The sequence below is a fragment of the Molossus molossus genome, unplaced genomic scaffold (assembly GCF_014108415.1).
Source record: "Molossus molossus isolate mMolMol1 unplaced genomic scaffold, mMolMol1.p scaffold_m16_p_1, whole genome shotgun sequence".
Classification (NCBI taxonomy): Eukaryota; Metazoa; Chordata; class Mammalia; order Chiroptera; family Molossidae; genus Molossus; species Molossus molossus.
This window is the reverse complement of record NW_023425344.1, coordinates 225,782,753-225,809,422: the sequence shown is the minus strand read 5'-3', so window position 1 is coordinate 225,809,422 and position 26,670 is coordinate 225,782,753. Positions and strand designations below refer to the sequence as shown.

General features: G+C 43.4%; 1 protein-coding gene and 1 non-coding gene across 11 annotated transcripts in view; both read left to right on the top strand.

Moving 5' to 3' along the window:
• DPF3 (double PHD fingers 3) overlaps positions 1–26,670 on the top strand; it is a 256,139-nt gene that overhangs the window by 110,584 nt on the left and 118,885 nt on the right. For all 10 annotated transcript variants that reach the window (XM_036267829.1, XM_036267819.1, XM_036267810.1 and 7 more), the window contains 2 exons: positions 823–983; positions 22,869–22,976. In XM_036267829.1, the coding sequence (XP_036123722.1) occupies positions 823–983; positions 22,869–22,976 (269 nt within the window). The remainder of the gene's footprint in view (positions 1–822; positions 984–22,868; positions 22,977–26,670) is intronic.
• Positions 4,949–5,055, top strand: LOC118621097. The gene has a single exon (XR_004957621.1). It is a non-coding gene; the product is annotated as a U6 spliceosomal RNA (small nuclear RNA).

Sequence of the window (26,670 nt, the reverse complement as noted above, 5' to 3'; positions counted from 1 at the left end):
TGAGAACAAAATGTGTCTAATGGAGGATGTTAATGAGGGCACTCTAGAAGTCTGATGTCGCAGTAGATCCCATGAAGAAAGTTGTTTCAGAGATACCTCAATTTTAAAGTGGAATCCCATGCTTCCTAGGACAGGAACTTGTCACTTTTACTGGTAATTTTGTTGACCTTAAACAAATAGCCAGGTATTTCTCCAGCAAAGTAGGTTCATTCGTAAACAAAAGAACGGGCAATCCTGGCCAAGCTGTCTAATGGTGAATCACGTCCAAGTCCAGAGACACGAAGGAGAGGAACTATTCATGGACTCGGGAGGGGCTGCTGTAGGCTGTTGTAAAGGAAGAGCCCATTGGCGCAGGTGGGAGCACAGTGACTTTCCATTGCCCGCGCTGTGGCAGTCTCCCATTGGCCGGCGCGCCAGGAGGAGCCTTCTCCCGCCAGGTACTAAAGCGCTGCCACTTCCTGCGCAGTCCAGACGCGGAGGGCTCGGGCGGCCTGGCGGGCTGGCGACCGCGCGACTTGGCGTGCACGTGCTCTCTTCCAGTCTCCAGACTCCATTCGAGATGAGGTCTGTGCTGATTAATTTTCGCCGTTTATTCTCGGGGCCCTAGGTTCTTTGTTAAGGAGGTTTGTTCGTGTTCTGCTGGGTTTGGTACAGGAGCGAACCTGGTGGAGCCCGGAGCCCGAGCCGGGTCCTGTGGGTCGGCCAGGCCCTGGATACTCCTCCGCCCTCCTCCCGGGCGGCGCGTGGGCGGCGCGTGGGCGGCATCGGCGTCCCGGGCGTGTTTCGGCTTTCTCTGGCTCACTCGGCGCTCTCTCCTCGCAGGCTCGGCGACCAGTTCTACAAGGAAGCCATTGAGCACTGCCGGAGTTACAACTCGCGGCTATGTGCAGAGCGCAGTGTGCGGCTCCCCTTCCTGGACTCGCAGACTGGGGTGGCCCAGAACAACTGCTACATCTGGATGGAGAAGAGGCACCGAGGCCCAGGTGAGCCCCCGCCCCCACCGCCCCGACAGGCACATGCTCGGGCTGGCTTGGCCGCCCAGGGCCAGAGCTTGTCTGGAAGTAGCCGCACCCCAGGTGGGGGTGGGGCAAGCTGTACAGTGGGCAGGGATTTTCCGAGAAACTCGGCCACTTGAATAGCTCTTGGCTGGCGCGGGACATGGAGGCCACAGTGACCGGGGCGGGGCGAGAGGGTGTTTAGACCCAAAAAAGGAAGACGGAAGACAGTGATCTTAATCTTTTACTCTTGTGTGTTAGTGAGGCTTAGCTTTGTCATCAAACCTCGTTCCCTCAGGTTCCTCATCTATGAAATGGGGATAATGATAGTATCTACTTCAGGATTTTGTCAGGATCAAATGCAGAGTTTCATTAAAAAAGCTCGTAACATGAGTTTAGCATATAGTAAGGCTGTGTTCCAAAAATGCCGGCTATTATGACACTGGTTATAATGACACTAGCCTAGGTTCCAGAGAAGAGAAAAAAGCCAATGGGTGGAGATTAGGGAGACAACGAGAACTTTCTATTAGGATCAATTTCAAACCCATGCAAAAGTGGAGAGAATCATCAAATGAATCTTCATGTATTTAGCACCCACAGTCAACAATAACCAACATATGGCCGATCTTGTTTCATTTACACTCATCTTACTCTTCCCTCCTTGACCTCAGGTTATTCTGAAGCAAATCGAATTTGCATTTTTATTTATTTTTTTGGTCTGTAAATGTTCCAGTATGTATCTCTAAATGGTAAGGACTTAAATGGACACCCCTACAATAGGTATCAAAGCTCAGAGTTAACAGTAAGACTTTAATACCATCAAATATTTGGTCAACATTTATTATTTTTATTTTTTTTATATTTATTTTTTATTGATTTTAGAGAGGAAGGGAGAGGGAGAGATAGAAACATTGATGAGAGAGAACATCGATTGGCCACCTCCTGCATGCCCCCTACTGGGGATTGGGCCCACAACTAGGTATGTGCCCTGATAGGGAGTCTAACTAGCGACTTCTTGCTGTATGGGTCTATGCTCAACCACTGAGCCACACGGACCAGGCTGGCCAACATTTATTTTCTGGATTTTCTGATTGCACCTCCATGGTGTTAGTCCTGTGAATTGGTGGTAGAGACTTACTCAGATTTAGGTTTGGTATTTGGGCAAGAACAGTTCTTAAACGGTGGTGTGTATTTTCATCAGAAGGCTTGTGCAGCCTAGTTAACTCTCTCTTTCTGATGTTAGCAGCCCTTGACAATTGCCTACATCCTTTATTCCATTACAGGTCACAAAAAGGTGACATTTGATTTGAGGCTCTCATTATTTCTTCATTTATTAGCTCTACAACTTCTATAACGAGAAACATCCCATTAAAATTTTGGTTATTGTGCGATACAGTTCACATATGAAAGGCAGGATAAATAATTTCCCCCCATTATTTACCAGTTTTCAAAATAATGAGTTTGCTCCCTAGTATTCTCCCAAGGTGATCAATAAGGCTATTTTGTTTTTTTTTGAGTACCATCGTGAATTTACAGGTTTGAACATATTGGATGCTTTTTTAATCCATTGCAGCTATTATTCTGATTGATGCTTAAATTGTTCCATCTTTGGTCAGAAGGAGGGCTTTTGGCCAGTGCTGATATTTTGAAACAACTCCATTAATTTCTGATAGCTTCCTTGCTATCCTAAGAAATGTTTTAAGCCCATCCTTAGGCCCACTTACTGCCCCAGACCTGTAATCAGCAATTTCTCTAAGAAACCCTGTTTCGTTTTTGTAGGAATTATTATTTAGAGATAACAAGCTGGTGGTACTCATTGGTCCTTGGTTGATCATTGCTTCTGGGACTTTTCTCAGTGAGCAGAACTAAGAAATATAATTTATTTCATTTCTTAAAGAGAAAAGACAGTATGAAATGATACTGATAGTTCTCATTTAATTCAATTTAACACAGTTTTTCCTAACTATCTTAATTCTGTATCTCCTTTCTCCCACACTAAAAATATCTGGCTCTTAATGGTGCCAACATAATTACTTGTTTTATCCCATAATATACACACAACAGTATCAGAATAAATGGGACTACCAACAATAAGATTACTGAAAATGTTTTAAGATTTTTTTTTTTTTATCCTTAGGGTATTTCCTATTAAGAATGTAGAATCAGGACCTGGCCACGTAGCTCATTTGGTTAGGCAGCAGTTCTCAACCTGTGGGTCACGACCCCTTTGGGGGTCGAACGACCCTTTCACAGGGGTCGCCTAAGACATAACAGTAGGAAAATTACAGTTATGAAGTAGCAATGAAAATAATTTTATGGTTGGGGGGTCACCACAACATGAGGAACTGAATTAAAAGGTCGTGGCATTAGGAAGGTTGAGAACCACTGGGCTAGAGTGTGGTCCCAGTACACCAAAGTATTGTGGGTTTGATCCCCAGTCAGCGCACATAAAAGAATCAACCAAGGAATGCATAAATAAGTGCAACAACAAATTGATCTTTCTATCTCTAAAAGAAAAAACAAGAAAAAATGTAGAGTCAAATTACTGTTTCTGTGTTTTAAAGTTACTTGAAATAGTTCCTCTGTGTGGTTGTGCTACAAACTTAGTTGACACACCTGGTTTTGTTCCATTTTGCTTTCACTTATTTATTGCTTTTTTGGGTGATTTTTACATAATTTCTTTGTATTTTTCATTAACTTTTATTTTGAAATAATTATATAGATACAAAAGAAGTTGTGAACACAGTAGAGCCACTATACCCTATGGGTACATTGTATGTAACTATAGTACAATATCAAAACCAGAAACTTGACATTGGTAAAAGTGTGTGCATAGTTCTATCACATGTATAGATTTGTGAAACCAGTACCACAATCAAGATACAAAACTGTTCCATCGGCAAAAGATCTCTCTCATACTACCCCTTTATAATCACACCTTTCTCTCCCTCTCATTATTTAAATATCTTTGCCCTCCCCATTTATAATATAGTGTCTTAAACATTTTCTCTACGTACATTGAAACCACATGAGACAGCATTAAAATTTTTGCTTCAACTATCAAATAATTTAAAAACTTGAGGAGTGTCTTGTATTTACTCTTTTCTTTTAAAAAATAATTTTTTCTTTATTGATTTTAGAGAGAGAGGAACGGAGAGGGAGAGAGACATTGATGAGAGAGAACATCAATTGGCCTCCTCCTGCATGCCCCCCCCCTGGGGATCCAGCCTACAACCTGGGCATGTGCCCTGACTGGGAATTGATCTAGCAACCTATTGGTGCATGGGTTGATGCTCAACCACTGAGCCATACCAGCCGGACTACTCTTTGTTTAAAAAAATAAATGTTTTAGCCCTGGCCGGTTTGGCTCAGTGGTTAGAGCGTTGGCCTGCGGTCCAGAGAGACCCAGGTTTGGTTCCCGCTAAGGGCACGTACCTGGGTTGCAGTTTGTCCTGGGCCCTGGTTGGGCCCTGGTTGGGCCCTGGTTGGGTCGTAGGGGAGGCAGCCACTCGATGTGTTCCTTTCACGTCAATGTTTCTCTCTCTCTCTCTCTCTCCCTCCCACTCTATCTGAACAAAAAATGGAAAAATGTCCTCAGGTGAGGATAAAAAGAAATTAAATTAAAAAATATATGTTTTTATTGATTTTTTTTAGGGAGAGAGGAATAGAGAGAGACAAACATTGATGTGTGAGAGAATCATCAATTGGTTGCCTCCTGCACGCCCCCTGCTGGGGATCCAGCCTGCAACCTGGGCATGTGCTCTGACCCAGAATTGAACCAGGAACTCTCAGTCCACGGGACGATGCTCAATCCACCGAGCCACATCGGCCAGATGCATTTACTCCTATTTTTACTTTCCTTCTTCCTCCCTGATATTCCAAGGTTCCTTTTTTATTATAATTTCTTTTGATTAAGTGCTTTGTTTACCCATTCTTTTAAAGTAGGCCTGCTAGTGCTCGCTTCGGCAGCACATATACTAAAATTGGAACGATACAGAGAAGATTAGCATGGCCCCTGCGCAAGGATGACACGCAAATTCGTGAAGCGTTCCATATTTTAAAAAAAATAAATAAATAAAGTAGGCCTGCTAGCCCTGGCTGGTTTGGCTCAGTGGTTAAAGCATCGGCCTGCAGTCCAGAGAGACCTGGGTTCGGTTCCCGCTGGGGGCCCGTACCTTGGTTGCAGTTTGTTCCCTCCATGGTTGGGTCGTGCGGGTGGCAACCACTCGATGTGTCCCTTTCACATCTATGTTTCTCTCTCTTTCGCTCTCTCTCTCCCATTCTATCTGAACAAAAAATGGAAAAGTGTCCTTGGGTGAGGATAAAAAAAATAAAAATAAAGTACACCTTCTCTTAGTTTCCCTTCATCTGAGAATGTCTTGATTTAAAAAAAAATGTTCTTTTTTTTCTTTCTTTATTCATTCATTCATTCATTCATTTTAATTCTCACCTGAGGATATTTTCTCAAATATCTTAAGATAGAGTGGGAGTGGGGGGGAGAGAGAGAGAAAGAGAAACATCGATGTGAAAGGGACACATCGAGTGGTTGCCTCCCGCAGGACCTCAACTAGGGCCAGGGAGAAACCGCAATTAGGGTCTGTGCCCTTGGCTGGAATTGAACCCGCAACACTTTGGTCCGCAGGCTGATGCTCTACCACTGAGCCAAACCAGCCAGGATGATTTTTTTTTTTTTTTTGAGAGAGAGGAAGGGACAGAGAGAGAAACATCAATGTGTCAGAGAAACATCTATTGACTGCCTCCTGCACGCCCCCTGCTGGGGATCCAGCCTGCAACCTGGGCATGTGCCCTGACCGGGAATTGAACTGGGACCTCTCAGTCCATGGGACGATGGATGCTCAATCCGCTGAACCACACTGGCCAGGCGAGAATTTTTTTTCTTCTTTATTCCTGAAGGATATTTTTACTGGTTATAAAATCCTGGGTTGACAATCCTTTTATTTTAGCACTTGAAAAAAAAAATGTTCTGGCATATCCTTGATGCCACTGTGGTTTGTAATGAGAAATCTGCTGTCATTCAAATGGTTTCCCCTTATAAGTGAGGTATTTTTCTCTTGTTACTTTCGATATTTTTTTCTTTGTCTTTAGTTTCCAAAAATTGGATTTTGATGTGTCTTGGTGTGAATTTCTTTGGGTTTATCCCTTTTGGAATTCATTCACCTTTTTTTTTTTTTTAAATCCTCACCCGAGGATATTTTTCTATCTTTTGTTCAGATAGAGTGGGAAGGAGAGAGAGAGAGGACCATAGATGTGAAAGGGACACATCAAGTGGTTGCTACTTGCATGACCCAACCAGGGCTGGGGACAAACTGCAACCGAGGCACGTGCCCCCAGCGGGAACCGAACCCGGGTCTCTCTGGACCACAGGCCGACGCTCTAACCGCCGAGCCAAAACGGCCAGGGCTCATTCACCTTCTTGAACCTGTAGGCTTACGACTTTTGCCAAATTTGAGAAAATTTTAGCCATTATTTCTTAGAATACTTCTTTAGCCCTGCTGTCTTCCCCCCTTCCTTCTGGGACCCCACTAACCTACATGTTAGATCTTTTGTTCTAGTCTCAATTGTCCCCCAGGCTCTTCATTTTTTTCCCTTCTATTTTCTCTCTGTTCAGAATTGGATATTTCTAGTATGCTCCCTTCAGGTTCACTCCTATCCTCTGCATTCTGCCGTGGGGCCCTTCCATTGAGTGTGTGCGTGCATACATGCTTTCCGGGTTTAAAATTTCCATGCGTTTCTTGATCATCTGTTTCTTTGCTGAGCCTTCATATTTTTTCTTTTGTTTCGAGCATTGATAATTGTTTGGTGAAACATTTTCATGATGGCTACTTTAAAATCCTTGTCAGATGATTATAACATTTGTGTCATTGTCTTTTCTCTTTCAAGCTGAGATTTTCCTGGTTCTTTGTATGAGTAATTTTGATTGAATCCTGGACATTTTAACCATAATGTTATGCAACTGTGGATTTTCTTTAAATCTTTGTTTTCATAGATATCCTCTGACACCTTATGGTAAAGGGAAGGGGGTGCCCTTCATTGCTTGAATATGATTGTGAAAGTCCACTCGGTGTCTGACACTCTGATGAGGGAGGAATACCTTTATTGCTGGGTACTGCTGGGAAATCAGTCTCCCCACCAGGCCTACACCAGTACCACCCTAGCTGGGAGGAGGAAGGGTGCCTCATTATTATGCTGTGTGCTTCCCTCGACACCATGGGGTGTTAGTTCTTCACTTAGTCTTCTCTGACACCAGTCCAGCAAGGGAATTAGGATGCCGTGCTCGACTGTCCCTTTCTTGGTCCTTTGACTAGAGACAACAGGATTTTATTGGGGCTTTCAAAAAAAGCCCACATTTGTTGGTGTTTCTGAGATTTCAGCTTTTCCAGAACCTAATCTCTCTCTCTCTAGAGAGAGAATCATATGTGTATATATATGGATATATGGCAAAAAGAACACCCAGGGACCTCACTACCCTATTGTTCCTTGGATCCAAATGTTTCTACTTGGTCTGCTTTGTTTTCTTTACCTGTCAGTATTATATTTTGTTGTATAAACAATGCCCAGGACTTTTAATTGTACTCAGTGGCAGGAATATGGAAGAGTATATCTACTCCATCATTCCAGAGAAGCAAAAGTACCTGGGTTTCTTTTCCATTAAAATTTTTTGTTTAGCTTTATTGAACTATAATTGACATACAATAAGCTGTACACATTTAGCATGTGCAATTTGATAAATTTTGACATTTATACATATGAAACCATTACCATGATCAAAAGAAATATACCCATGGTGCTGAAAAGTGTCTCTTGTAATCTGTCCCTTCTGCTCTTCTCCCTGCCTCCACCTTTCATCAGTCCCTTCCATAAGGCAGCCAGGGATTTTCTTTTTATACTGGACTCATACAATATGTACTTCTTGTTTTGTGTGTCTGTGTGATAGGAATGAGGGTCTGATTTCTTTCAGCATAATTAGTGAGATCACCCATGTTCTTGCACGTATCAATTTATTCCTTTTTTATGTTGAGTAGTATTCCATTGTATGGCTATAAAACATTTTTTTCACCTGTTGATGGACATTTGGATTTTATAAATAAAGCTGCTATGAGCATTTGTATACGTCTTTGCATGGACATATACTTTTATTTTTCCTGGAGTACCTAGGAGTGTAATGGTTAGATCATAAAGAAGGTGTATGTTTAACAGTTTAAGAAACTTCTAAGCTGTTTTTTAAAGTGGTTGTATCATTTTACATTCACATCAGCAATATACTTGAGTTCCAGTTCCTCCATATTCTCACCAGCACATGGTATGGTTAGATTTTTAAAGTTTTAACCATTCTAACAGTTATATAGTTGCCTCTAAATGTGGTTTTTCTTTGAATTCCCTAATTAGTGATGTTGAGCATCTTTCATGCACTCTTACCATTCATATATGTTCTTTAGTAAAGTGTTAACCTTTTGCTCATTTTAAAATTAGATAACTTGTTTTTCTATTATTAAATTTTTATTCTTTATATATTCTAGATAACAAGACCTTTATTTGATATATGCTTTGAAATATTTTCTCAGTTTGTGGTTTATATTTTCATGATCTTAACAGTATCTTTCAAAGAGATGATCATTTGTTTTTTTATTACTATTTTTAATTTATCTTTATTGTTGAAAGTATAACAGGTGTCCCTCCCCTCCCACATTGACAGCCTCCCCCCTCCTTTGCCCCTTCACCTCACTGCTGTCTGTGTCTGTCGTTATGCATATATGCATATACATTTTTTGGTTTATCTCTATCCCCCTTCCTCTGCCCTCAAATCCCTTCTTTCTGAGGTTTGTCAGTCTGTTTTAGAAGTTTTATCATTGAATTTTTTTATTTCGGTCTATGATCCATTTTGAATAAATTTTTTAATACGGTGCAAGGTATGGGTGAAAGTATTTGTGTTATTTTTGGCAAATATATATCCAATTGTTCCATAATTTGTTTAAAATTAATTTTTTAAATGAATTTTAGAGAGTGGAAGGGAGGGAGAGAGAAACATTGATGTGAAAGAGCAACATCAATTGGCTGCCTCTTGCTGACCCCCAACTGGGGATTTAGCCTGCAACCCTTTATATTCCCTGAAGGGGAATCAAACCTGCAATCTTTTGGTGCAAGGGATGACTCTCAACCAGGCCTCACTGGCCTGGGCAGTTTGTTGAATTTCGAATTGCCATTGTACTTCTGTTAAGAATTAGATGTCCACATGTATGTGAATCTATTTCTGGACTCTCAATTCTGTTTCACTAATTTGTCTATATACTAATATCGCCCTGTCTTGATTATTTTAGTTTACAGTACATCTTGAAATCAGGTAGTGTTAGCCTTCTGAATTTGCCCTTTTCCAGGATATTTTGACTACTTGAGTCCTTTGCACTTCCACATGAATTTATTTCAAATAACTTTATTGATTTTTTTTTTTTTTTTTTTTTTTAGAGAGAGAGAGAAAGGGAAAGAAAGATAGAAACACCAATGTGAAAAGGACACATTGATTGGCTGCTTCCTGCATGCCCCCCCACCCGGGGATCAAGCCTTTAACCTGGGCATGTGCCCTGACTGGGAATTGAACCCAGAACTCCACCTCTCAATCCACTCAGCCTTCCACATGAATTTATAATCAGCTTGTCAATTTCTAGAACAATATCTGGGATTGGGTGGAGTCTATAGATCAATTTGTGCAAAATTGACAGTTCTTAATATTGAGTTTTCTAACACACTAGTATAACATATCCTCATTATGTAATGTCTCTTAATTGTTTCCATCAATAATTTTAATTTTTCAGTGTTCAGGTCTTTCACGTTTTTGTCAGATTTCTCTAAGTACTTAAAATATTTTTGATAGTACTGTAAATGGGTTTTTAAAAATTTAAATTTCTGATTTTTCTTTGCTAGTATAGAGTACAATTAATTTTGTATATTAATCATATATGCTGCAACCTTGCTAAACTCCTATTCAGTTCTAGTAGCTTTCTATAGATTCCACAGCATTTTCCACATTGTTATATTTTTAGTGAATTAAGAATACTTTTCAATATAGATGAGTTTTACTTTACTTGTATATTGCACTGGCTAGTAGAATATCCAGTACAATCTTAATTAATAGTGATGAGTGTGGTGGTATCTTTATGTTATTCCTGATTTTTTTTTAAAATTATTTTTCTTCATTGATTGTTAAAGAGAGAAGCGAGAGGGAGAGAGAGAGAAACATTCATGAGAGAGAACATCGATTGGCTGCCTCCTGCACATCCCCTATTGGGGATTTGGTCCACAATCTGGGCATGTGCCCTGATGAGGAATCAAACCGGCGACCTCTTGGTGCATGGTTGACACTCAACCACTAAGCCACACTGGCTGGGCTCCTTATTTAAAAAAAAAAATTTTTTTCCTTTATTGATTTTAGAGAGGGAGAAAGAAATAGAAACATTAATGAGAGAGAACATTGATTGGCCGCCTCCTGCATGCCCCCACTGGGGATTGGGCCCACAACCTGGGCATGTATCCTGACCGGGAATCAAACCAACGACCTCTCGGTGCATGGGTCGACGCTCAACCATTGAGCCACACTGGCCAGACTGTTGTTCCTGATCTTAAGGTGAAAGAATTCATTGGTTCATCATTGAGCATGATGTTAGCTGTAGGTTTTTTTGTAGTTGCTCTTCATGAGATTGAGGGTGCTCCTGTTTCTAGTTTGAGCATTTTAAATCAGGAATTGATGTTGAATTTTGTCAACTGATTTTTCTGTCTATTGAGATGATTATGTGATGTAATCTTAGGTAGTTTGTTAATAAGATGTTACATTGACTTTTGAATGTTAAACTGACATTGCATTCCTAGCATAAATCCTACTTTGTCATGATGTATTATCCTTTTTAAAAAATATATCATTGGATTCCTCTGCTAAAGTTTTATTAGAGTTTCTTATATATATTTTTTTATTCTCACCCGAGTACTTTTTTTTTTTTTAAATTTATCTTCAGATAGAACAGGAGGGAGAGAGGGAGGAAAAGAGAGAGAAACATTGATGTCAGAGAGACGCATCGAGTGGCTGCCACCCACACAACCCCAACTGAGGCCGGGGACAAACTGCAACCAAGGTACATGCCCTTAGCGGAAACCGAACCCGGGTCTCTGGTCCACGGGCCGTCACTCTAATCTCTGAGCCAAACCAGCCAGGGCAAGTTTCTTATATTTTATGAGAAATATTGATGTATAAGTTTTCTTGTGTCTATATGTATAGTTTGGATTTCAGGGTGATGTTGGCCTCATGTAAGGAGTTGGGAAGTATTTCCTCCTTTTCAGTTTTCTGGAAGAATTTATGCGTAATTGGTATTTCTTTCTTAAATGTTTTGAGCATTTACAAGTGAGTCCATTTGGACCTGGCAGTTTCTTTCTGGGAATATTTTAACTACAAATTTAATATGTTTAATTGATATAGGTCTACTTAGGTTATCTATTTCATCTTGAGTGAACCTTGGTAGTTTGTGACTGACAAGGAATTTTTCCATTTTATCTAAGTTGTTAAAATTAGTTGCAGAAAGTTGTTCATACTATTATTATCTTTTTAATATCTGTAGAATCTGTGGTGGCAAATCTTTTATTTCTTATATTGGTAATTTGAAATTTTTTATCTGGTCAGTCTGACAGGAAGTTTACCAATTTTATTGATCTTTTCAAAGAAATAATTTTTTGGTATAGTAGATTTTTTTCCAAAATTTTCTTACTATTTTTTGTCTGGCCGCTGTGGCTGAGTGGTTCAGCATCAACCCATGCATCAAGAGGTTGTTGGTTTGATTCCCGGTCATGGCACATGCTCAGGTTGTGGGCCTGATCCCCAGTGGGGGGCATGCAGGAGGCTGCTAGTTGATGTTCTCTCTCATTGATGTTTCTCGCTTTCTTTCCCTCTCCTTTCCTCTCTCTCTAAAATCAGTAAAGAAAAAAAATTAAAAAAATTTCTTACTATTTTATAGTTTCTTCTGATAGTTATTTTTCCCATTTTTCTATTTACTTGGATTTAATTTACTCTATTTCTTATTTCTTAAGGTAGAAACTGAGGTCATTGCTTAAAATCTTATTTCTACTAGAAGCATTTAAAAACATAAATATAAATACTACGTTAGCCTTATTTCATAAAATATGATATTATGCTTTAATTTTAATTCAATTCATACATTTTCTAATTTCTTTTTTTATTTCTTCTTTTATGCATGGGTTATTCATAAGTATTTAGTTTCCAAACATCTGGGAGATTTTCAAAGATGTACCTGTTATTTATTCTAATTTTAGTGCATATGGCCAGAGTATACTTTGTATGACTTGAGTTCTTTGGAATATACTGAGACTTGTTTTGTGTTCCATAATATGGTCTGTCTTGGATAAATATTCTCTTTGGTCCGGAAAGGAATGAATTTTCCTATTATTGGGATTTTCTCTAAATGTCAATTAAATCAAGTTGGTTGATAGTGTTGCTTAAGTCTTCTACATTTTTACTAGAATTATCAAGAGTATTGAAATTTTTTTTTTTATCCTCATCCGAGGACATTTTTCCATATTTTTTGTTGTTGTTGTTGTTGTTAAGGTAGAGTGGGAGGGAGAGAGAGGAAGAGAGAGAGAGAAACATCGACGTGAAAGGGACACATCTGGTGGCTGCCTCCCGCACTACCAACCAGGACCGGGGAAAATGTGCAGCTGAGGTACAGGCCCTTAGCAGGAACCAAACCCGGGTCTCTCTGGATGGCAGGCCAACGCTCTTAACCACTGAGCCAAACCGGCCAAGGCAAGAGTATTGAAATTTTTGACCATCACTGTGAGTTTGTGTATTTCTTCTTACAATTCTATTAGTTTTGCTTCATATATTTTGAACCTCTGTGTAGGTGCATAAATATTTATGATTGTACTGTGTAGGCGCATAAATATTTAGGATTGTTACATACTCTTGCTAAATTGATCCTTTTATTGTTATTTAATGACCTTTGTTTCTAATAATATTCTTTATTCTGAAATCTACTGTCTCTGATATGAATATAGCCATACTAGCTTTAAAAAATTTTTTTTAGCCCTGGCTGGTTTGGCTCAGTGGTTAGAGTGTCCGCCTGCGGTCCGGAGAGACCCGGGTTCGGTTCCCGCTAAGGGCATGTACCTCGGTTGCAGTTTGTCCCCGGCCCTGGTTGGTCGTGCGGGTGGCAGCCACTCGATGTGTCCCTTTCACATCGATGTTTCCCTCTCTCTCTCTTCCTCTCTCTCCCTCCCACTCTGTCTGTACAAAAAATGGAAAAATGTCCTCGAATGAGGATAAAAAAAAATAAAAAAAAAAATAAAAAAAAAAAAAATAAAAAATTTTTTTAAAATATTTTTATTGAGTTTGAGAGAGAGAGAGAGAGATGAGACGCACATAGATTAGTTGCCTCCTACCAGGGCCTGGGATTGAACTTGCAACCTAGGTACATGCCCTTGACCGAGAAACCTGTGATTCTTCGGTCCATGGGTCAGTGCTCTAACCACTGAGCCATGCTGCCCAGAGGCTTTCTACACATATTTTTACCCCCCCCACACCCCTTGGAGACTTGAATCACACATATATTAGACTGTTTTAAGTTGTCCCACAGCTCACTATGCCATTCTTTTAAAAATATTCTCTTTTCCCATGGGTTTTATTTGGGATAGTTTTTATTGCTGTGTTTTCAAGTGTACTAATCTTTTCTCTAGTTTTAAAATTATTGATGCTAATTCTAATATCATTGTGAGTTCTGGGTTGGATTAAATTGATTAATTTTGTCCTCATTATAGATCATATTTTTCACCTTTACATGCCTTGTAATTTTGGATTGGATGCCAGACATTGTAAATTTTTTCATTGCTGGGTGTATATATTTTTTTATCTCAAAAAAAATTTTTTTTCCCTCTATTGATTTTTAGAGAGGAAGAGAGTGGGAGAGAGAGATAGAAACATTGATGAGAGAGAACATTGATTGGCCGCCTCCTGCATGCCCCCCACTGGGGACTGGGCCCACAACCTCGGCGTATGTCCTGACCAGGAATCAAACTGGCGACCTCTTGGTGCATGGGTCGATGCTCAGTCAATTGAGCCACACCAGCCAGGCTATATTTTTTATTCTTATAAATGTTCTGGAGCTTTTGGAATACTCAGGCTACTTGGAAAGTGTTTGATACTTTTTTTGGTCTTGCTTTTAAGATTTCTTAGGTGGAACTGGAGTAGTGCTTAGTTTAGGGTGAATTCTACTCCATTAGTGAGTCAGGGCCCTTCTCTGTTCTCTACCCAGTAATCTGTGAATCATGAGGTTTTTGCAACTTGCTGGTGGGAACAGACTATTTCCTGCTCCTGTGCACACCAGGCACTATTACTTCTATTCTTACCAGGAGGTTCTTTCCTCAGAACTGAGGAGTTTCCTCACAAGCATGCACTGATCAGTACTGAGCTGAATACACAAAGGAGACTCTGTGGATCTCAACAGCTCTTTCTCAGTGCAGCTGCTGGGCTCCACCTGTGTTCTCCTCCTTGTGTTACAGTCTGGAAACTCTCAAGGCAGTGAGCTGGGCGGTCATAGGGTCCATCTTGTTTGTTTCCAGTGTCTTGGGGATCACTGTCCTTCACTGATTAATGTCTAGTGTCTTGAAAACTTTTGTTTCATTGTTTTTCTTCTCTTATGGTTTTAGGTGGGAGTAGTCCTTGATACTCCATCCTAGCCAGCAGCAGATGTTTCCTTTTTTATTTTAGTATAAATTTACTTTATAATTATACAACATATTTACATGGTTATAAATCAGATTTACAAAACACAGTATACTCAGAAAGTCTATCTGTATTCTTTTTAAAAAAGAATTTTTAGAGAGAGAGGAAGGAAGAGGGAGAGATAGATGGCCTGCCCCCTGCACACCCCCTACTGGAAATCGAACCCACAACCCAGGCATGTGCCCTGGCTGGAGCAGGACCAGAGGCCTCTCGGCACATGCATGAGTCCAAGCTGAACCACTGAGTTGCTGTTCTTTTATCCTGTTTCTTTCTATAGGCAATGTTCTCTTCTTTTCCTTGTCACTATTATTTTGTTGTGCTTACTTTATATGTAACTTTTTTTTGAGTTTGGGGTTTATCTTTACATTAAAAATCTATGTAAACATACAACATTTATGTATGTATATGTGTGTATCACTTGTTAGATAAATGATAGTATATTATGTACATCATTTTCCATCTTGCTGTGTTCACTTAACAGTATATTCCATGGTAGTGTATACTTTCCTTCTCCTCCCCCTCACTCTCTTTTTTCTGTTTCTCAACAGCTTTATAATAGTCCATTGTGAGGATATACTATTGTTTATTCAACCAGGTCACTATAGATGGATTGTTTCCAGTCTTTTTCTAGTACTGAAAATATTACAGTGAACACACAGCTTTTGTATTTTTTTCTATATGTTTATATTGATTTTTATTTTTTTTTTAATATTTACCCGAGGACATTTTTTGCATTTATCTTGAGGGAGAGAGGGAGGAAGAGAGAGAGAGAGAAACATTAATATGAGAGAGACACATCAAGTGGTTGCCACCCACATGACCCCAACCAGGGCCAGGGACAAACTGCAACCGAGGTTCGTGCCCTCAGTGGAAACCGAACCCGGGACACTCTGGTTCGTGGGCCGACGCTCTAACCGCTGAGCAAAACCCGCCAGGGCTTGATTTTTTTTTTTTCAGAGAGAGAGGAAGGGAGAGAGAGAGAGAGAAACATTGATGTGAAATAGAAACATTGATGTTAGAGAGAAACATCGATTGGCTGCCTTCTGCACACCCCCTACTGGGGATCAAGCCTACAACCAAGGCATGTGCCCTGACCAGGAATCGAACCAGGACCTCTCAGTCCGTGGGACGACGTCCGATCCACTGAGCCATACTGGCCAGGCCATTTTTGTATTTTTGCATGTGAATCTGTGATATAGATTCTTAGAAATGGAACTGCTTGGTCAAAGGGCAAATGCATATATAGGTTTGCTAGATATACCAAATTTCCCTTAATAGGATTGGTGCCATTTTGCATTCTTACCAGTGGTGGATTAGATTGGTAGGCATATTTCTAACAGAAGAATATTTTAAAAGGACAGCAGAAGGCTTCATGGAAGGGTGAAAACTCAAATTTTTGAGATAGAAGCTGGGGTGGAGGCTCTTGTCTGGGATATTGGAGAGGCAATTTTTGTATCATGGAAGAGTCAGCCCCAGTACTTCTAAGCTCCTTCCTCACATTATAATCCTATTATTCTTAAAAAAATTCTCCCTGTGTATTTAAAAAGTGTGCCCTCGTGGTTTGATTCTCTATGCCTTTTATATGTCTTACTACAGTGCTTTTACGTCACCAGGATGCATTTCTTCCTGAGCAGTTTTTGTTGATGATGTGGTAGGAAAGAAGAATAAATTCTACAAGAAGTGGTTTGATGGGCGGGTAGGCTGGGTGTTCTTTTCCTGATAACTGATGTGGGGAGCTGCTTGTGGTGGGGCAGGATCTGGGCTTCAAGCCTGCTGCGTGGGAACCAGCGATGGGGTGGCTCCGTGGGGGTTCGATAAGATAGTGGAGAGGTTTTGAGTGTGGGCTGTGGACCAGACTACCTTCATGAGCTGTGTGACCCTGAGCCAGTGATTTAATCACGGTCAGCCTTACTGTCCTCACTCTGAATGTCTCGTAGAGTTGTCACGATGAGGTAGTGGTGAGTGCGGGGTGCTCGCCTATGACCGAGGAAGAGCTCAGTAATTGTTAGCTGTTGTCACTGTGTCAGCATTTGAGTGTGGAGGGACCAGTGAGGGGCGTGGTAACCCCTGGGCCAGCAGAAGGTGGCATTTTGGATGTGGGCTCTGCCGCGCCAGGGCAGCTTTGCACATAGGGTACTGGAATTGAGTCTTAGAGAGAGAGGAGTCATGGAGAAGTGTGGGAGAGGAGGCAGGAAGGGGGATGTTGGTGAGTCAGATAGATAGCCATGCTGAGTGCTGGGCTGTGGTGCCAAGTGCCCAGGACCCTAGACTCTCAGGGAGACGAAGAGGCACCATCGGCTTGAGGTGGTCCATGAAGTCAGGGCAGGTCTTCAGTAAGCCGAGAGAAGAGAAGAGGGCAGAGCGCCAGGAAATGACACGAGAATCAGAGCTTGTGAAACGCAGCTTTCCCACCCCGCAAGCCCCACCTTCGGGCTTGTTACTCATCCCCCCAGCTCCGTTGAGTGGGTCCAAGTTGACATTTTCAACCACACACATTAATGGAGCACCCTTTATGTACTGGGCCCCGGGATATAAATATGAGTAAGAGTTGATCTAGTGCAAAGTTCCTCAGGTGGGAGTTTTTCAAACTACAACCGGAGAATCTCTGATACTGTGGTTCAGTGGGATTGGGCTAGGGCCCAGGCATCTGCCCTTTTCAGTGACTACTGGTTCTGACGCCCAGTCTTGGTGAAGAACTCCGGGCTCATGAGCAGGTGCAGTCACTGACTCTTCCCTCCAGCTCCCGTTTCTCTGTAGTTCCTTGTCCTCTCGGTTGGCTCTCCTTCATACCTAAGTGGGTCGATGGGTTGGATGGTTGGGATAGAAGGTGAACAAATCAGAAGGTGAACAGATTGGGATAAGTTACAGGAAGGTAGATTTTGCTTCAAAAGAAGGGTAGGGCAAAGCTCTCTGTCATAAGAATCGGCCAACAGCGATAAGTCTGTCCTGTGAAGTCAGGAGTTTTCCATTACTAGGAGGGTTCAGTGGCAGCCGAGGGCTCACCTCTCAGAGGTGCTGCAGGAGAGCCTTGCCCTGGGTGGGCCTGAACTGCCAATGCTCAGCTCTGTTTGGGGGAAAAGGAAGTTATGACAGTTCATCTTTTCAAATTCTGCTCTGATCCCATATCATCTTTCCTTTTTCTATCCCATTTCATCTTCTGAATTCTTGATAGCTCATGCTATGTCTTTCAAAGATGGACATGACACTAGGTATCCACCTGCTTAACTTGGGCAGTGTTGGTAGCGAGCAATTTGTCTGCAGTCTGCTGATCCCACAGCCCTCAAGTTGATCATGTTGGATTTTTCTACGGGACCAGTCCTGTCCCACATCCCTTGCCAGTGTGTGAGTTCGTGTGTGTGTGTGTGTGTGTGTGTGAGATGCTTGCACACAAGTGTGTATTGTAACTGGAGTTGAACCTCGAAGTAATGGAAAAGCAGTTTGTGCCTGGCCAGTGTGGCTCAGTGGACTGAGCGTTGTCCCCGTTCAATTCCCGGTTCGATTCCCGGTCAGGGCACATGCCCTGGTTGCAGACTCAGTCCCCAATGGGGGGCATGAAGGAGGCAGCCCATCCATGTTTCTCTTTCACATGTTTGTTTCTATCTCTCTCTCCCTAAAATATCAATAAAAACATATTAAAAAGCAAAGCGAAGCAGCTTGCTTAATGGGGTATGTGAATGGAGGCATAGCTGTGGCCTTGGTTCCCAGGGAAGACTGATCTACCCTCCAGTCTCCTTCCTCCCTTTCCCCTCCTCCATAGCCTCCCAGCCTCAGGCTCGCTCCTTAAGCTTAATTTCCCAGGCTGCAGCTGTGCCTCCACCCGCCTCCCTTCTCCATTTACCACACACAAGGGCTTTGAGTTATGTGCCTCCTGTTCTAATGAGATAAACAACATAACTCTCACGGGGCTCTGTTCATCCCTTTATAAGTGGAACTCCAGGGTTGAAGGTGTTGGCCCTATACAGTCACCCTGGTGCCTGTCAGCCTAGGAAGAGGGGGCAGGAGCCCCCCGAGTGTTTGAGGGGCCATTTGCTTGTTGAGGTGAGGTATAGTCAAAGGAGACCTCAAAAGGAGGCCTGTTCCCATTCTGTGGCTAAAGAAGCAAAGAGCAGCATGAACCTGCAGTGGGAGGCTTGTCATGTCACGTGGACATGGAGTCCAGACTCGTCCAAGTTAGCTAACTCATAATAATTACTGACATTTGAACAAGCCTTCATGAGTATAAAGAGCTTCTTGAATATAAGCTAATCCCCACGACAGTCCTTATAAGGTAGGTGTTATTAACACCCTTATTTGACAGGTGAGGAGACAGTCTCAGAAAAGTGTGATATTTCTCAAGGTGACAGGGAGCTGTGGTGTGAGGACTCATGTGTTCTTCCTCTGCACCTTGGAGCTTCTCTGATCCATCAGGGACAATGAAAGAATGCAGTAAAAACTCTCCCTTCTTCTGGACATTCAAACTACTTGCTAAAATGGACTCTCCCAGGAGAACAGGCCTGCAGCTACAGGTTGAGTGGCCCAGGGCTGCCTTGGTGCTGCTGACCAGAAAGTGCAGTGACCACATTCTCAAGGAGGGCATAGGACCTGGGAAAATGTTGACAATTTTGACCTCTTGTCACTTAGATCTTTTGAGAGGACTGGTGTGGACCAGTTCCTTCTCGTCCCTTGCTCTGTCATGTTGGAAATGCCATGAAGCAGCCCCTGGGGCAGGAAGGAGCCTAAGGTACAGAGACTCTCATGCCACTGTGGGTCTGGGCTCAATTCTGAGCCTACCTTCTGGGGATGGTTCGGATGTGGGTAGGTGAGTCTCCTGGAACAGCAGGGACAATGGTCATTCACTTCCTGCATTTCTGAGTCAGGTTCATTTCTGGTTGAATTTATTTGATAAGTACTTGTTGAAATACCTGCCAGGCATTGTGCAAAGCATTGGGGATACTTAAAATGGACATAGTTCCTGCCATCCTAGATCTTATAAAACCAGTAGGGGAGACAGTCTAGTAAGTAGGCAATTAATGACAACACCTTGGGGAAAACACAGGGAAGCTTTGGATCTTACAGGGAAGGCCATTATCCAGTCTTGGTACATCACAGAGAACGTCTAGGCAGTAACTAGATGATACTTAGACATCCAGAGGTTCTCGTTCACACATCGCAATGATCTATAATGTTCTTTAAAAAGTAAATTGCCCAATTTCTCCACCTACATACATTTGGATTGGGTAGGTCTGCCCTGAATTTTGGCTGTTGGTGTTACTAAGAAGTTCTTCAGATGATTTTTGGTTTTAGCCTGGTGAGAAGCTCTGACCCAGGGTATAATGGGGATTGGTGGCACTTGTTCTGGGACATGGAGTAGCAGGTCAGCCTGTGTACTTGGCTTTCGCTGTGATACACCAGCCCGAGCTGTGCCCATTCAGAAATTACAGTGTCAGAGATGATGTGGTCCTGGACTGAACCACACCAGAAATATAGAACTATTCTCCAGTGACACCTTCCCTCAAAGAGAGGCAAAACCTGGACCTCTGGACCTCCACGGGAGGGAGAGCAATCTTACTTTTGATTAATTTGGGCTTCCGTACATCAGCACAAGTCTGATTCCCACAGCTCAGGGAGCTCAGAACTTCAGCATCCTACCGCTGTGCAGAAGCCCATGAAGTTATCAACAAAAGCAGGTATTAGGTTGACTCTTTTTTAAAAAAAAATATTTTTATTGATTTTTTTTTTTAGAGAGAGGAAGAGAGAGAAACATGGATGATGGAGAGAAATATCCATCGGCTGCCTCCTGCACGCCCCCTACTGGGGATAGAGCCCACAACCTGGGTGTGTGCCCTGACCAGGAATCGAACAGGTCCCTCTCAGTCCATGGGACAGTGCTGAATCAACTGAGCCACACTGGATGGACATGACAAGCTGTTAGCTCATAATGCCAGGTTCCATCACCCTTAATGGTTTCTAAGAATCAAAAGGGAAAGGGACCTTCAATTTGTTCACAGCCTTGCAATCAGTGGGAGCAGTTTTGTGAATAAAAATAAAACTTACCTCATAAAGATCATTTGCAAATTTTGTTGCTTTTAGTGCTGGAATAGTTACCTCTGATTTGGGCCCAAACCAATAAATGGGTAGCTATGACTAGTAAAAATGAAAAGTGAATATATGGGTATATAGCAATGAAATTTCTGCTGATCGTTTTCTTTTTCTTTTTTTTTTTTTTCGGGAAAAGGCAAAAAATGAAACCAGTGTCTTTAACTTTTAAAGGCCCCCAAATGGAAGACACATGGGAATATAGTCCTGATGTTTTCAGAAACCCCATGGTTCTAGGTTTAGGAAGTGACCCTCATGTGAAGTTACCTGCATCTAACAGTTGTCACGTGACATATTTATCCACAGAAGACTGAATTGTGGCCCCACGTAAAGTAAAGCTGGGATAGCCCGGCCGGTGTGGCTCAGTGGTTGAGTGTCGACCCCTGCACCAAGAGGTCGCTGTTTCCATTCCTGGTCAGAGCACATGCCCAAGTTGTGGGCCCGATCCCCAGTGGGGGGCATGCAGGAGGTGACCAGTTGATGTTCTTTCTCGTCAATGTTTCTGTCTCCCTCTCCCTCTCTCTTCCCCTCACTCTAAAATCAATAAAGAAAAATAAAATTAAAAAAAAAAAAAATAACGCTGGGACACACTCATTCATTAATTCATTCAGCAGATGTTTGGTTGGATTATTCTGTGTGTCAGGCGTTCAGTTCTGGTTCTGGGGATTCTGACAGGAACAAGTCCAAGTCCCTGTCCTCCCCTGTCTTTTCACTCTAGCAGGGGTGGATCAGTTGGTTTGCTGGTTTATTTTGGGGTGCATCAGGTAATCTTTTTAGTCTGCAGGTCTCCTAACCAGTCTTTTTTTTGTTTTTTGTTTTTTGTTTTATCCTCACCCGAGGATATTTTTCCATTTTTTGTACAGATAGAGTGGGAGGGAGAGAGAGGAAGGGAGAGAGAGAGAGAGAAACATAGATGTGAAGAGACACATCGAGTGGCTGCTACCCGCACGACCAACCAGGGCCGGGGACAAACTGCAACCGAAGTATGTGCCCTTAGCGGGAACCGAACCCGGGTCTCTCCAGACCGCAGGCCGACGCTCTAACCACTGAGCCAAACCGGCCAGGGCCTAACCAGTCTTAAGCCCTTCTCCCTCACCCCTCAGCCTCTACCTCCTGCCCTTTTCTCTGGGACAAGACCATGGTCTAGTGTGGAGAGTTCGCGTTCCTCCAAGGCTTCTGGCTGCCACACTGTGTCACAGAGGCCACAAGGGTGTTGCTTGATGAGCAAGAAGCCTCCCCATGGGTTACTTGGCATGACAGATAATGCTGGTGTTGAACTTTGCTGTCAAAGGCCAATCTAGTTGGAAACTCTTGTCGGGAGACAGCGTGGTGCATAAGTACAGCTGCAGGACTCCTGCCCGTTTCTTTCTATAAGGCCCAGGCAGGCAGGCAGGGGAATAAGTTATGCTGGCTCTGCAGGCGTGGGGCCTGGTCACAGAGCAGGCTTATACTCTGATGGAGGTTGCACAGGGCCCGCTTTGGCTTCAGTGAGCTGCCAGTAGGTAACTGGGTGGAGGAAGCCAGTAGGTAGGAAGTCTGGCTTCTTGATCCTGTTCCCATGTAATGTTTTCTAATCCAGGCTGTCCATAGATAGGCAGCCAGACTTCTGCTGCTCCACCTGGAAGGGAACCTGCTTGGCCGGATAGAGGGCTAGTTGATAGGCAGTAGCTGGAGATTCACTGCTTTGGAAACACTGCGATGAGGTTGCATCTGGAAAGGTCCCTCTGATCTTCTCCCCAGGCCAGGAAAATAGGATTTGGTAACAGTGATGGTTCTTTTTGGCATGGGCTCACTGAGACAGCATGGTGGAGCAGACAGAGCAAGGGTCTTGGGGTCAGGTGACCGAGATTCTGCTTCAGTTTTACCGTCTACCAGCTGTGTGACCTTGACAAGTCACTTCACCTCTCTGGGCTTCAGTTTTCTTTCCTTGTGAATGAGAGGCTTAGACAGGGTGGTTTCCTAGGCCCCTTCCAGGCCTCTAACCTTTACACTGTCTCTGTCCTCAGGACTTGCCCCGGGCCAGCTGTACACATACCCTGCCCGCTGCTGGCGTAAGAAGAGACGATTGAACCCACCCGAGGATCCGAAACTGCGGTTGCTGGAAATAAAACCTGGTCAGTACCATCTGGAGCTTGGCTGGGCCCATGATAGGATTGGGGAGCACTGGTCTGGCCCAGAACAAGGTGGCTTTGCTCCTTTGTAGCACGGATTTTCCAGGAGAGCGAACATGCCCACATGATGTTTAAAGGTGTGTCTGCTCTCATATATCAACATGCCCATGTGTCCACCAGAGCTTCCCTCCCCTTTGGTGTCTTGTGCCTTCCTTTTGTCTCCCTCCTGCCACCGCAGGGGAGCAGGGCAAGCAGGCACAGGGTGGGAACAGGCCCAGGATGGATTACTTTCCCAGCAGAGCAGAAGGAGCTGCGGCTCTCTGGGTCAGGTATTACTTCCTGTGGCTTCAAGTATAGAAACCTTGTCCCAGGTTGCATGTTTCCATGAAGGAGAGCGTATTGTGTATCCTCTCCCAACCTTACTCTGAATGAACTTTCGGAGCATCTTACACGAAAGGGCCATTCACTAAAAACAGAACCGCCTTGGACATGGAAATGGAAGAGTGAGTTACAAATTTGGCTATAGGTGATGCTGATTGCTTCGTGGCGGTGCAGAAGGAATGATTGGTTTTCTTGACTGCCGGTCTTTCATTACACTCCTGACTAATGGCCATCTGCAGACCTGTGTCTGGGTTGCAGCAAGGCCAAGTGATTGCTCTGGGTCTTTTGCTTTAAGGTATCCTCTGGTTTTGAGGGTGCTGGGGCTGGAATGTGACTCGGGGTGGTGAGAACTGTGCTGTCAAGTAGACTAAATGCAGAGCTGACATTCCCTCCCACTGTCACCAAAGCCGTGCAGACCCAGCCCCATCCCTGCCTTTCCACACTAACCCCTGAGGCTGTTTTTTCTGCAAAATCGCTACTTAAAGTTGTTCAGAATGTTTTCACTCACAGCCCCATGGCTAAGCTTGTTTTGACTGTTTGCTTCAACCTAGACATCACCTGTGTACAAGTTTTATTTGTTAGGGGTGGGAGGGGGCTATAATCTTCAACACACTCATCCAGGCTCTCGAATTGCCTTGCACAGTTTACAGACTTTTGCATGCACGCAAGGGTAATGACTGAGGTGCCCCCCCAAGGTGCAGGTTGTAGGACAGCCAAGTGTCCTGGAGTGGCACAGTCCAGTGGAAATAGAATGCAAGCCACGGGTGTCATTTTGTGTTTTCTAGTAGCCACAGTAAAGAAAAGAAAAAGAAACAGGTGCAATTAATTTTAATAATCGATTCTGTTTACCCCACAATATAAAATAGATCATCATTTCAGCATGTGATCAATATAAATAAGATATTTTCCTATTTTGGCATTGGTTTTGAATGCATGCATTTTATACTTTCAGTGCCTTTTGTGTGGACTAGCCACATGTCAAATGTCAGTTGCCACAAGGGGATAGTGGTGCCTACTTTGGTCAGTGTGGTTCTAGAACTACACTCACAGTATGGTGTAGACCAGCACAGGCAGCACCGGGGAGCCTGGCAGAGATGTAGAATCCTGGGCCTCGCCCCACACCTGCTGAGTCAGAATCTGCTTTTTTATTTTTTTAATCCTCACCCGAGGACAGGTTTTCAGTTTTTTTCTTAACTGATTGGAGCGAGAGAGACAGAAAAACATTGATCAGTTGCCTCCCATGTGCACCCTGACCCGGATCCAATGTGCAGCCCGGGCATGTGCCCTGATAGGATCGAACCAAGACCCCTCCGTCCGTCGTAAGATGCTCTGTCCACTGAGCCACACCAGCCTGGCTTCCCTCCTCTTTCTACACAGCACAGGCACCATGTGTTTTGCCCTTTCCATTTGAAAATGTGCCTTGTGCCCGGCCAGTGTGGCTCAGTGGTTGGGCGTCGACCCATGCACCAAGAGGACGCCAGTTCGATTCCTGGTCAGGGCACATGCCCAGGTTGTGGGCCCGATCCCCGGTGGGGGGCATGCAGGAGGCGGCCAGTCGATGTTCTCTCTCATCGCTGTTTCTCTCTCTCCCTTTCCCTTCCTCTTTCTAAAATCAGTCAATAAAACAAAAATAAAAATGTGCCTTAGGCATTGACTATGTCAAGTGTAGTTTCTTCATTCCTTTTTCACAATTACACAGTATTCCATTATATGAACGAACCACAACTTACTTAACTAGACTGTTCCCAATTTTTCCATTTTAACCAGTGATGCAATAAATATTTGGCATATGTATGAGGACATCTCACATGTAATTTGTTAATATAAAGGCTTTTATTACAAATACTTGGCACTAGTTTTAAATTGTAGTCTTTATTTATATAAAAAGTCTTTATTAAGAACACTGTATCAGACTAAGTGGATCTGATATCTAAATGGATATATGATAAGTATCTTTTTATAGAATCAAAGGCATTTAGCACTGTAAAATGCCTCAGACATCATTAACTCCAATCCCTTATTTTATTGCGGTCCAGACAGGTTAGACTTGCTGGAAGTCACACAGCAATTCCTATGGGAAACAGCAGAGAATCAAGGTTGCCTGATCTCTCCACTCAATGCTTTTTCATGCTGCTGCTGAGTATTCTAAAAGAAAATTAACAAGGCTTTTCCCCCTAAAATCTTTGTTTATAAAGCAACATATAAAAATGCACCTAAGAGATAGTTGGAATTCCTTCAGTCATAAATGTCAGACACTCAAATCAAGCTAGCCTACTGACAAAAGGGAAGTTGGTTCATGTAACAGGAAATCTCAGAGCTGACTAGTTTCAGGCATAGCTGAACCCAGGGGCTCAAGCATTATAGTGAGGGCTGTGTATCTCTTTCCACCTTTAACACTCTTCACGGGGCAGGCAAGGCAGCCACCAGCACCCCCGACTCAGCACTCACCACACCCAGCAGACAGGCAAGGCCCCTTCAACAGCTGTGCTGGAGGGGTCCCTGGAAGGACTGATCAGCTGGTTGGGTTTATGTCTGTCCCACCAGTCACTGCCACCCAGGGGACGGGGCAGTCTGATCGCATCATCATCATTCTATCAGCAGTGTCCGGAACAGCACACTAGTTTACAAAGCCTTTTCCTTTATATAAATATTACTTCATTGGTCCTTACCACCTGGGAGGCAGAGCGGGGAGGAAGAGGGTAAAGGTGGACAGAGCTAAGGGGACTTGACTGTGCTGCTCACGGATCTGAGAACCAACAGTCACTGTTAGTGGGACTGAGGCAGGAAGCTACTTACAAGTGTCTGGTCCTTCCATCTACAGACATTTGGCACAGTGGCCTCCCATGGCAGAGTGTGGAGCAGCTGGGGTTATAGTTGGCCTTGGATCCCCCCCATCCTTGGGCCTGCCGTGATGTACAGGAAGGGAAAAGGAGGACCTGAGGGCTGGTGGTTTGCTGTAGCCAAGTGCCAGCCAGCACCTTGTATATCTCTGTGCTCATTTGAAAGTTTTCCTTAGCCTCTGCCCTCATGCTTGGGTTGAAGTCAAGGTGGCTGTTCTTGATCTCAGGTGCCAAAGGCCCAACCCCTGAGGTGGCCAGAGTCCAGTGAGAGGGCCCTCTCTGGAAAGATAAGTGCCAGCCTTGCCGAGGATGGCCCTCAGGGGGGTGGCCATGTCCCAAGGTGGAGAAAGATCCCAAATAAGGCGGGTCACCTGAGGCAGGCTCCTCCTGCAGGCCCGCTCAGGCCCTGAGACACAGCAAAGAGCCCAGGGCGGGAATAAAACAACTTTTCAAATGACAAATCTCCTGCACAGGTG